Source organism: Diadema antillarum, unplaced genomic scaffold (assembly GCF_040938485.1).
Source record: "Diadema antillarum isolate AM-2024a unplaced genomic scaffold, OU_Dant_1.0 scf00000069, whole genome shotgun sequence".
Lineage (NCBI taxonomy): Eukaryota > Metazoa > Echinodermata > Echinoidea > Diadematoida > Diadematidae > Diadema > Diadema antillarum.
Window position 1 is genome coordinate 2,202,985 of NW_027270958.1, and position 13,408 is coordinate 2,216,392.

The following is a 13,408-nucleotide window of genomic DNA, read 5'->3' on the forward strand; positions in this document are numbered from 1 at the left end:
ATGCATTCACTCACGAGCCTGAATGGTACGAGGGAACTTGAGGAGCAGGCCGAGGAGGCGGGGTCGAGCGTCACCATCGTCAACATTTTCCAACTCATTTTCGGAAGCCTGGGCATTGTCGGGAACCTTCTCTGTATCGTTGTTTTCAAACGGAGATCGAAGCAAAACCAGACAAACTTCCTAATCATCATGCAGGCCGCTGTGGACATGGTGGCATCCGGGTTTCTAGTTGCGCTTACCATCACCACCATTCTTCCCGTATCCGCTCCGCCCCCCTGGGTTTTTGGTACCATCTACTGCATAATATGGAAGTCTTCTGTACTTTTATGGGCATCGTTTGCCATTTCAACCTTCAACTTGACCATAATATCGATCGAGCGATATATCGCAGTGGTACACCCGATGCAATACTCCAGTCTTTTCAAGCGCTCATCGACAATGTTCATGGTCGCCTGCACTTGGTTTGTGGCACCGTCAATCAACATTGCCTACAACGGTATCGTCAACGAATACCACGGAAAATGCACGGAAGTGTTCAACAGAGCCCGAACTGTCTTGTCAATTACACTCTTCTTTTGGGAGTACTTCTTTCCCATCTGTGTCATGATCTTCTCCTTTCTGTCTATAGCTTACAAACTTCTGAAGATGAATCGGGTGTCAGATCTCCTAGCGTCGAGCAACATGACGGAGCACAACCAGAGTTCCACTATGCCCTCACCTTCGTCCTTCGTGGACAATCAGCAGAACCAGCCTTGTCCGGGTGGCGCGAATCAAGCTCGTCTCGAGACCAACACCAAAGCCACACCCGATGGCGTTCCTGCTCGCGATAGTCTCCAGCCGCCGTCAATCTCTCTGGCCGTAAAGCAACCTGTGTTGACCAACGCGGGAACGCCCCGTACTGTCCGTGAGGGCACCCGCAGATCAGGGGCTTCAGTTCGTCGCTTGAAGATCACCAAAGTCCTGCTCCTGGTGTCTCTCGGATACATCATCTGCTGGTCTCCCAATCAGTGGTATTTTTTGCTCGTCAATCTGAAGGTGATCAACCTGCGGCAAGTGCCGTATCGAGTGACCGTTATCATGTCCACTTGTAACACCTGCCTAAATCCTTTCATATACGCCTTGCAGATGAAGAATTTCAGGGATGATGTTCGAGCTTGTTTTAGGTGTCTGTCACGATAAGTTCCGTAAATTTTTATCACGAGATTACGCTGACCTCTCCATGTCTATCACCCCTTACCACTAGAAAAGAACAGTGACTTGTTTTTCATGGCAAAGGTTTACGTATGTGTCACTTTATTTTCACAGGCAAAATAAAACAATTAGAATAGGCAGCCTATATCAGCTATAACGCACAGATTCAACGTCCACTGTTCGAGCTGTCACTATCAATTTTACTGCTGTTCCAGAGTGTTTATTGTCATTCTTGCTGCGAGATGGACCAATTTAATTGTCGCAGATATACAGACATTTGCAATATGTTAGATATCTTTTTTTTAATTACCGTAACATATATAGATATACAAACATATTTTGCAATTATAGTTATATATCTTTGATATTACCGTATCTACAACATGTACACATTGAGAGAAGGAAAACGCATTCTTAACTTGATGTTTTGCCGGTGTCAGATTTGGAGTTACCGTAAGTATTTTGACTTTGAGTTAATTGTAGCCCACTTCATATGACTCTACGGTGATGTTAATGTAGCAACCTCTAAATGCTAAATGCAAATTTTAGAATGCTATATGAGAGAAGATTTTAAAGTGAGAATACTGTATGTGAGTATATGTATATATTATGTGCATATGTGTATAATACATAACTGCAGATTTCTGCCTCTTTCACAAAGGCTCACATCTGTAAATTCACTTCGAAGATCTGTTAAGGAATTTCTCACCCACTACTGTTGGGCATGAATAAATTGCCGACATTTCTAATTCAATTGTAAAGAACCGTGGACTGAAATCTCACTTTTAGTGAAAAATTATCAATTTAGGGCACACGCACCTTTGAGACTCCATGCTGTATTCTTCAGAATTGGAACACGTTCAAAGCTGAGAGTGTGCATCGCGCTTTAACCTCCTTTAGAATTATCTCAGGCTGTAAGTGGTTGATTGCCAATCTCTCTTAAATTTGATTTGATTTGATTTAATTTTTGCATACTTTTCACGCAAGAATACAAAACTAATTCAGTTGAGAATATTGAATACAAAAGTGTAATGTAATTCTGTTCTGTGCAGGCTGTACATTACCAAAAAAAAAATGCAAAGGAATACACAGTTGTAGTGGTGCTATCCAGAGAAAAGGACCATAATTCGTGAAGAGAGTCGAGTACTTGCGAAAATGCAATCTTATTGTTTTCCTCTTTTATCATCTATTGAACATTTCTTCAAGAAAAGTTTTTTAAAATATGACACATGAAAAGGGAATGAGGTTTAAAATGAGCCAAAATCTATACCTTTGCAACAAGTTTACTGCAATTTAATATATTGGTTAAGACCATGGTCAAGTCGTAATTGGCGGCTACAAATCACAGTAGGAATATAGTCCTTGTCCAGAGTTAATGCTGTCTTCATATTATCTTTTGAACTATGAAGGGAAGGTCAGTGTGTTGTATGTGCTCTGTGCTGCTATATATCTTCAGTCAGTAAAATGTAAATGATTTGCGAGCTCAATGTTCCATCCCTCAGCACTGCATACTGCATAAACTGCACTTTTTCGAGTGGCACTACATGTTTCCACTTTAACATTGCGATTTCCGTGCCCTTTTAGTGACTGACGCAAATCCGTTCCCCGAGAAACAGATTTTGGAAAAAGATTTTCAGCATTCAAGCACTTTAGACATGTTACTTTTCATTCAGTAAGATATTCCAAGTAGATATTTGTGTAATGATCACAGTTGGAAGTGTTTATACAAGACGTGTTTAGAATTGTTTCATTCTTTCCCTTTATAACATAATCACTTTTCACCCGATGAGATATTTCAAGTAGATATTTGTGTAGTGAATGTCGCAGTTGCAAGTGTTTATACAAGACCTGTTTTTTTTATCTTTTCTTTCACTCTTTCTATTCACATCATTTGTGTTGTCGACAAGTGGGTGATACTATTGTTGTTATTGCCTTGGGATACTTTCAACCACTTTAAGAGAATCTCCTATTATAAGTTCATGACATATAAAGATCTAGGACAATACTTGCTCGTCACATACAACACTGGGTGATTAAATTGCAACGCGTAATTGCATTCGTGCACGCTTTCACTTGTCCTGAAAATGGAGTGGCGTGTTCCACTTCATTTAAAAACAAAAAATCTTTACTCTTTTCTTCTCTGTTCCTTCTCCTTTCTTCATGTTCCTCGTTGTTTTGTAATGACAACGTGTTCTGTCGTCTTGATACAATGTCGAGTCTTTTATGCATGTGTCTTTTTTACGTGTTTCGGCAAATATGTGTTTGTGTGTGTGTATGTGTGTGTGTGTGTGTGTGTGTGTGTGTGTATTCTTGGTTCTTGGTATTCTTGGTTGTCTTTTTTTGCTTTGTTTTTTGGTCACCATATTCTCTGGTACACACTCACGGCCAATTGAAATTTTATTTTTTTAATTTGTATGTCTGATGTATAATTGTATGAAAATAATTTACTTTAGTTTCCCACAATTTGATATTGCGTGCATTATATTGAACAGTAATGATAACGTTATATTCTATTATTTCTGTACATAATAGATTTCGGATGATGATGTACGTTATCTACACAAAACTATTTACTGAGTGATCCATGTTTTTACAAACTCTTCTGTTCATGGACCACTCATTTCCATCACTGTTATTCATTTTAGAACTCGCGGAACGTTTCACAGTGTTTGTGTCCATGTGTGTGTGTGTGTGTGTGTGTAGGGGGGGGAGGTGGTTGTTCCTTGGTTTTGGTAAGATTAATGTACTCTCTTCCCCCCCCCCCCCCCCCCCCGCCCTCCACTTCGACGGGAAGAATCTCTGGACATGCTGGAAGAGCACTTGAAAGTCATGGATCTTCCTGCTGTTTTTTCAAGTTCATTTATTTTCATTTCCAACAAACAAAATAATTGGAAGTACAATGAAACATTCGTATAAACAGATGTCAGAAAATCAGTACCACAATGCGATCAACAGAAATAACATTGTAAAACAGATACAGGTAAATTTCCAGCATAGATACAAAAAATAACTCGTGTCACTGTGGTAAATGCATACACAATATTGCTGGAAATGGAGGGGACTGCTAAAAAGCAGAGCTTGTAGAGTGCAGTCCCCTCGTATAAAAAAACACACACACATAGTAACAAAAACAACAAAACAACAATTTCCCTAAGCGGAAAAAAAGAAAAAAAAAGACAGACAAATACACACATACATGCACACATACCAATTGGGCGGGGGTGGGAGGTGCATTTATTTATTCTTTTTTTTTTTTGGGGGGGGGCAAGTTTGGAGGGAGGCTGCAACCTCTTTCTCCCCGATTCCACTTCCCCGTGCTTTTCTCTGACCCTATAAATTCTACATTGCTTTTCTTATTATTCAAATAATTTGTACATAAACATTTTGTAATACTGTATACTTTATAAGTCACCTTGTACTAAATATATTTTTCACAACTTAATATCAAAGCAATCGTGATTTGTGATTTGTGCTCTGTATCACGTCTTGCCCTGTTGTTGGTTGAAAATAGTCTAATACAAGTACTGAACTTAATTCGATTAAATGACATTTGTTTTCTTAATTTTATTCGTGCAGTTTAAACAAATTGAAAAGGCTGTCAAAGAAGGCGACACGAATGTTCATTTCGGCAAGTGCGCACAACAGTCATTATAAGCTAAGATGAAGCTAATACCCCCTTCATACTTTCACTCGGCATATTGCTCAGGCTTGGCTCGGTCCAACTTATCTGATGCATTCATGTTAGACTCGAGCGCAAGGCGATGCAGTCTGAGGTACGCTGTAGATCCAGAGGGTCAATTGCCACGCTGGCACACAATACCGAAGTTGACATAAGATGACCATACGAATACAGAATTTTCAATTTTGCACGAAGTTGGCCCCGAACTTGGTTAAAAGCCGATAAACTGCCGAAGCAAATACGATGCCTGTACAGAAAATGACACGCTGACACCCGAACCACACTAAGAAGGCTACACGAAGATGTAAACTGAACCTTCGCAAGATATTCAGGCTATTTTGGGGGCTTGTCAAAGACTTTGCCACCGTTCACGAAGTTTCTATCGGAGTCTGAGAAATTCCATCGGTGATCACATACGATGGCTTAAGATTCCCTCACGAATGACCCGAAGTTTACACGATCAGAGCCGAAGTAAACATTTAATTTTATCATGTGTCCATCTTTGCTCAATTTCGACAATTTCGACAATGTGGCGCCTGCTTAAGCCTCGCGCTTATTGGTAATTTAATTAAACTAAAAGAGAAAATCTCATTAGAATCTGCTAAAAACAGTGAGAAAACTTTGGAATCTCAAGCTTCACATGTGTTTTAGAAACACCACTTACTATTGGCCATAGTCTCGTCCGCAAACTGCATGAGACAGCGACATAATAATAATAATAATAATAACAATAATGGTAATGATGATAATAATACTAATCATAACAATAATAATAATAATAATAATAATAATAATAACAATATTAATGATAATAATGATAGGGTCTTATCTATCCAGGGTATTCTCTTCATAAGTGTTGCCACTGCTCTACCAGAGGGCCATTGCTCAGGAGTTGCCAGGTACCCATTTATGCACCTGGTTGACAGGGACATTAGTGGGTAAAAACATCTTGTCCAAAGACGTAAGCACTGGAGTGGAATCTAATTCAGGTCCTCCGATTGGGAGTCAGAAGTCTTAATTATCCATGCACTATGTCACAGCGCCCCCACTAACATCAATGCTTTACAATAATTCCATTGTCTTTTGACATAATGCTGGTGTGAACATTGTGTTTGTAAATGATTCATAAACTGTAAGTAAAAATGACGGCTGAATTTTTAATGGAATTGAAGCCAAGATTTTAATTGGAGTAATGCACCTCTTTAAGTATCTTTCAAAAATCTTTAATTCCAAATTTTATTCCTTCACGAGACAAATGCATTTATTTTAGACCATGTCGTGATGAATAAACAATTTGAATTCTTTTTCAGATTACTTGTTTAGAATACAAATGTATGATACCATTTTTCATGTATTGGTATATGTCTTTGATGTATTGAAATATATAAGAATTTATCAGAATGTATCATTGTATACTTTGTGCATTTGTGCTCAATATTATTACTCTATTTTCGTTAGACTCTGTATCATGAAAGAATTGCAGATATAAATGAATTGAAAAATTGAAAAATAAATCGAAAAGAACAATGGTGGCCCACACAAAAAACTGTGGAGTTATTTCTTTTATTGATATCCTTTTCTTTTAAATCATTGGTCCTCGGTGGGATATTTCTATTAGGCCTAGAAGAGAAAGGATGAAAAAGGGTCATCAACAAGGAAGTTCTGAAAAAAAAAAAACCACTATGAAATGACATCAAGAATACCTCTTTAAGTCATGATCTACATTTTTAAATAATATAAGGACTTAAGCATGAATCTGTCTGTGTCTGCCTCTGTTTTTCTGTCCCTCTGACTGTCTGTCGGTTTGTTTTTCTCTATTCATTATATCCATGCATATAAAATTATATGTATATAATGCATTTATAAATATGTAGAGACAGATTGAGACAGATATATATAACAAATATATGTACAAAGAGAGTGTGTGTGTGTGAAATTGTGAAAGAAAGGAGAGGGTGCCTATTTATTGTGTAATGTACTGTTTCTTACTATCTACCTTTGAACTCTTGGTATTGTTTATAATTCTCAGAAGTTCAAGATCAGTGTCATGGCCCTGTAATTTCATGTAATCAAAGCGGTAATAAAAGGAGATCAATAGATGCCGTCCGTCATTAAATTTGATTAGAACGTCAAACATCATTCAACATGAAGATGTCCGTACCAAAATATTTATGACATTTGCGTTTTGTTGGTCTTATGTTGCATAATTATGTACGTATGCATGCATACGACAATAACAAACTTAGTTGCTTGCACATGTGATACGCTACGTCTTCGAGATGTAGCTACACAATCATGTACAGCAACGGCTTTTAACAGTTCAGGGGCGTCACCAGCTTTTTTTCAAGGTGGGTGCGTTTTGACACTAAATGTAACGAGATTTTTTGGATAGACATTAGGAAGCTCTCAATCAGTACTGTTTTTTTAGGGAAACCAAGCGGGGAAAGGGCACCGGCGTAGCTAGGATTTCATCTTGGGGGGGGGGGGGGTGTTAGTATGCGAGGGAGCGAGCAAGGGGGGGGGGGAGGGTTTTGAAGTGCCTGTTGTCCCCACCCCCCTCCTCCCACGGTGAGAACCTTTTGTATTTTGATGTTGTAAATGGTGCAATTTGATGCATGTTTTGCTTGAAACAGCCCCACTTGTTTAAGATAGCAGCATATTTTGATGTAGATTATTATTGAACAATTTGCCTATGAAATAGTATAATCCAAATAAACTTCCTGTTTTAATATTTACACTGAATATCATGAACGCGGCCAAGTAAGAGCGAGAAAGGTGAGCGAGGGGGAGGATGTGGGAGGGAGTGTCCCCCTCCCACGGTGAGCATTTTTTGCATTTTGATGTTTTATATGGTGCAATTTGATGCAGGTTTTTTGCGTGTTTTATCGACTTGAAACAGTCCCACTTGTTTAAGGTATCAGTACATTTTGAAGTAAATTGTTATTTAACAATTTGCCTATAAATGGTATAATTCAAATAAACTTCTAGTAATAATTCTTACACTGATGTCATGAACGCGACCGAGCCCGAGCAAGCGGAACGAGCAAGGGGGGGGGGGGGGAGGTTGTGGGAGGGGGTTGTCTCCCCTATGAATGGATTATGGAATGACGGTGTGAAACGACAAATTACTTGCAGCAATATCAGGAGAATGGCATAACAATTACATGCGAGCGAGCGGAGCGAGCGAGCTTGAAAATTTTGACATTTTACAGTCCAAAAACTGCCGTTTGTAGCCTTATTTTTTTGCTTTGGAAATTAAGGGGGCGCTCCGGGCGCAACTGCTGGCAATTACTGGCATACAACATCAGGTAAATAGCATAACGATTAAATGCGAGCGAGCGAAGAGAGCGAGCTTGAAAATTTTACATTTTACAGTCCAAAAACTGCCGTTCTTAGCCATATTTTTTCGCTTTGGAAATTAAGGGGGGGGGCGCACCGGGAGCAACTGCTGGCAATTACTGGCAGTAAAATGAATTGCATAACGATTCAATGCGAGCGAGCGAAGAGAGCGAGCTTGAAAATTTTTACTATTACAGTAAAAAATTGCCGTTTGTAGCTATATTTTTTCGCTTTGGAAATTAAGGGGGCGCACCGGGCGCAACTGCTGACAATTACTGGCAGTAACATCAGGAGAATTGCACAAAGATTAAATGCGAGCGAGCTTGAAAATTTTGACATTTTACAGTAAAAAAAAACTGCCGTTTGTAGCTATATTTTTTCGCTTTGGAAATTAAGGGGGCGCACCGGGCGCAACTGATGGCAATTACTGGCAGCAATTTCAGGAGAATGGCATTACGACTAAATGCGAGCGAGCGGAGCGAGCGAGCTTGCAAAATTTTGACATTTTACAGTCCAAAAACTGCCGTTTGAAACTATACATTTTCGCTTTGGAAATTAAGAGGTGAGGGTGGGGGGGGGGGATGCCCAGTGCGCCCCTCCCCCTGGATCCGCCACTGGTAGTCAAAGGGTGTCGGTTTATGTTCATGACTGGGGGAGGTATGACCATCGAGGTGGCGTCGAAGTGACCAAGCGGGGGAAAGATGTGTGCGTGTTTGTTTGTGTGTGTGTATTATATACATGGAAAAGTTAGGAGTGCAGGTCAAGTCTTTTTATTGTCAATGCAAGACATTTTCATATAGACTATAGTATTTAAAGCAACACTGCAAAATCAATGATCTAGCTTTGATATAACGAAGCGTAAGGTACAAAGGTGTACTCTCTAAAAAAAAATCGAGTGAAAATATTCACTCCTAAAAGAGTGAATACAAAAAAGAGTGAATTTAGAGTGAAATTGGAGTGAATTTTGAGTGAAAATTTTCATTTTCACTCGTTTTAGAGTGACCTCAGGGATCACTCCAATATCTTCGAGTGATCCCTGAGGTCACTCCAAAATGAGTGAAAATGAACATTTTCACTCAAAATTCACTCCAATTTCACTCTTATTTGACTCTTTTTTTGTATTCACTCTTATAAGAGTGAATATTTTCACTCGATTTTTCTTAGAGAGTACATTCTACATCACATTGCGCACATTGTAGCGACTCTTTTTGCCGTTCGGATGTCCTCAGTACACTGCGCACATCCTGCTTATGTGCAGCATGCCAACCAGGAATCACGCTGAATCACAATCTTTTGTCGGCTCCGGGCTTTTTGAACAATGTTTCACACTATAATATACCTATTTAATTATGGTTAAAAGAAATCATAGAAAAATATCTTATTTCTTGATCACCCTTTCACACTGGCGTAGCCGGGGGGGGGGGGGGGTGATGGGGGCGGTCGCCCCCCCCCCCCCCCCCCACCCAAGATTTGGACTGGGGATTTGGGAGGCGGAAAAAAAAAATGCGTGTATACTGTACGCATGCACATGAAGCGGGTCTCCTTTGCAACCTTTCATCAAATAAGATATGTTTTTGAATATTTCACTCAAAGTGTGCACCAGATCGTTGAATTTCAATTCAAAATATGCAAAATCTCTCGTGCTTGGGAGGGGGATACCCCCTCCCAAACCCTCCCCCTCTGTGCCTCTTTCCCTAGCTTAGTACACTTTTTAGATTTACACAAAATTATGAATAATTCTGAGTGCACAAGACTTAGCACTTATATTCCGAAATTTCACCCTCAAAAAGGCAAAAGCTCCATCGGAAGGAAAGGGTGGAGATAACACTCGCCCACGCCTTCTACCTGCTCGCCCGCCCCTCCCTTCCCCCTTCCGCCATACATAGAAGTAGACTGTGTCTATACCCAGATCGCTTTATTTCAATTCTAAAAACACAAAAGCTCCGCGAGCGGGAGGGGGAAATCCCCCTTCCCCTAAGCTCTACCTCACTAGACTTTATACATACACACAGATGGTGCACATTCGGAATAAGAGCTAAATTCCGTGATTTTATCACTTCGATGAAAAAGTATTGCACCAAAACTTTGCACCAGATCGCTGAATTTCAGGTCTGAAAACGCAAAATCACCTTCGTGTGGGAGGGAATATACCACTATCTACACCCTCGTGTGCATGCTTTTTCTGTTTGATTGCTGAATAGACAGCGTTCATGATATTCAGTGTAAGAATTAATACAAGAAGATTATTTAAATGATACCATTTTATAGGCAAATTGTTCAATGATAATCTACACTAAAATATACTAGCAACCTTAAACAAGTGGGACTGTTTCAACTCGTTAAAACACGAAAAAAACCATGCATCAAATTGCACCATTTGCAACATCAAAATGCAAAAAAAAAAGTTCTCACAGTGGAGGGGGGTGTCCCCCTCCCACACTCCTCCCCTCCCCCTTCGCTCGCTCCGCTCGCTCGCTCGGTTCAGTCGCGTTCATGATATTCAGTGAAAAGAAATTGATACAAGAAGTGTATTTAACTTATACCATTATAGGCAAATTGTTCAATAATAATCTACACTAAAATATACTGCTATACCTTAAACAAATGGGACTGTTTCACGTCGATAAAACGCGCAAAAACATGCATCAAATTTCACCATTTACAACATCAAAATGCAAAAAGTTCTAATACCGTGGGAGTGGGGTGTCCTACCGTAGGAGGGGGACACCCCACTCCCCACACCCTCCCCTCCCCCCCCCCCCCCCCCCCTCGCACGCTCCGCTCGCTCGGGTTCAGTCGCGTTCATGATATTCAGTGAAAAGAATTGATACAAGAAGTGTATTTAACTTATACCATTTTATAGGCAAATTGTTCGATAATAATCTACATCAAAATAGACTGCTATACCTTAAACAAGCGGGACTGTTTCACGTCGATGAAACGCGCAAAAATATGCATCAAATTGCACCATTTACAACATCAAAATGCAAAAGTTCTTACCGTGGGAGGGGGGACACAGCCCTCCCACACCCTCCTCCCCCCTCCCCCCCCAAGATGAAATCCTGGCTACGCCGTTGCCCTTTCATTCAAAAGCAGTTTACTAACCCTTGAATTACTATTTTGGTAAGTCTTCTTTTTCTTTTACCAGCGGATGGGGGGGGGGGGGGCACCCCCCCTGCACCCCCCCCCCCCGTAGTTACGAGCCACTGCTTTTGGGTGAAATAGTTGGACAGATTTCTATCAAAAAAGCAAGAAAATCTTTTCATCGCGGGAATAATGATTATGTGGGGTGGGGCAAATGGTGCGCTTGCCTTCCAATATTTTTATGGAGTCATTTTTGTTTTCTTTCAAAAACAAGAAAATCTTCTCGTCTCTGGAATTATGGAGGGGGGGGGTGTGCAAAATGATGTGCTTGCCCCTCCATTTTTTTTTTTTTTTAATGAGGCTAAGGCTCGCACTTGGGCTGGCAATATGGATTGGTCCGAAGTAACGTACATAGACCTTACATACTTGTAAGTAGCACACGTACATGCAAACGTGTGCGTGCTCCGTACCGTACGGATGTACAGTACGGTCGATGAATAGTAAACACTGTATAGAATACTAGTAGACATGTATAAAATCAGTGCTGCCAGAACCAGGGGTACAAATTGTTTTTGCCCACGATTTTTTTTTTTTTTTTTTTGTCCCTGGTGCAAAATAAAAAAAAGAATGAAAAGAATAATTATTTAGCGTCCGGCGTTGAGGTCGCTCGCAGACTGAAGTTTTTTTTTTTTTCTTTTTTTTTTTCAAGGATCTGAAGGGGGGTGCGTTCGCACCCAACGCACCCCCCCTGGTGACGCCCATGCAGTTGTATTCAGATATTGCCTCCCTCATTGCGCTCCTAATAATACCCTGCCGAATGCGTTGGTTGAGGGCAATTCCTACCGGTACTCCTTTTACCTTGTGGAAATCCAGTTTGATTGTTAATACAATTATGCACACGCGCTATTTTGCCTGTTTTTTCTGTAGTTTTTTTTTTCGTCTTTAATCCCCCTCCCTTGCTACTCCCTCCCTCTCTTCATTTACCGCTGTTTATTATTATCTCTTTTATTATTCATGGTTTTGACTTGAAAACCATGGCAAAGATCTATGTCGGAGGTCTGTGCCAATATTATCCTAAACAACATGAGTATAAAGGAGCTCTTGAATAGCAAAAAGACGACCTCTCCCGTTCACCGCGGTAATAGACTTGGGAAGTGATCAATATCTTACCGTGGATGCCCGTATCTCATTGCATCGCGTATCTTTCTCCGCAATGGCAAATCCTATAGGCACACCGAGTGACGTCACTGCGCACAGTCCTTGCCTATAATTGCTTTTCGTATACGATACCCACAGTTCCTTTAATGGCTTTTAGGAGTGTATACATTTCCCCCACTTGCCGCTTCCCCCAATAATCATTCACAAACAAAGGCCAGCGATACTTTCAGATACTGGTAAGCCATATATTTTTGTTCCATGTTATATACTCTTAGATGTAACTGATCCCAAACTTGCGAATGGTGTTGGTCAATATTCCGTCTACAAATACGAGACGACAGCGAGGGCCCCTATACTTCAATTATTTAGCCCCCATCTTTCAGGAAGGAAACTTGGGCTGAGAATAAAATCTCCTTCGGAGCACGATTGCATTAGACTGTGAGCATACCGCAGCTCCAACCGTATGTATCTCCTTTATTTTCATACTGAATCAATATTAACCTCCTTAATACAAGAAACTCACGCAGGGCAACACGACTGACATTTGTCATGCACGAAAAGATTTAGCCAGTCAAAGTGTACTGCTTGGTGCAATGCTGAAGTGTGCGGGTTGTCATCTAAAATTGCTACGCGCTGAGCAATCACTCGATACAGAATATAACTTGACAAGATGCGATTTAACCCCCCCCCCCCCACCACACACACACACACCACCACCACCACCACCACCACCGACACCAAAAACAAACAAACAAACAAACAAACAAACAAACAAACAAAATCAATGAAATGAATAAAACTAATGATTACACAGATTATACTGATAAAAGACATTTCGAAGCTATATAACCGCATTATCACAAGTTCTAAGGTTCAAGCTCCCGGTAAACATAATACAGAATCGGACAGAGATTTAGGAATGTACCGAAACAATCGTTCATTTTATCCAATAACCTG

General features: G+C 40.3%; 1 protein-coding gene across 1 annotated transcript; it reads left to right on the top strand.

Moving 5' to 3' along the window:
- LOC139716701 (octopamine receptor beta-2R-like) lies at positions 1-1,179 on the top strand. The gene has a single exon (XM_071628230.1). It carries the CDS (start codon positions 1-3, stop codon positions 1,177-1,179), a length of 1,179 nt encoding a protein of 392 aa, XP_071484331.1.
- Positions 1,180-13,408: the final 12,229 nt, after the last annotated feature.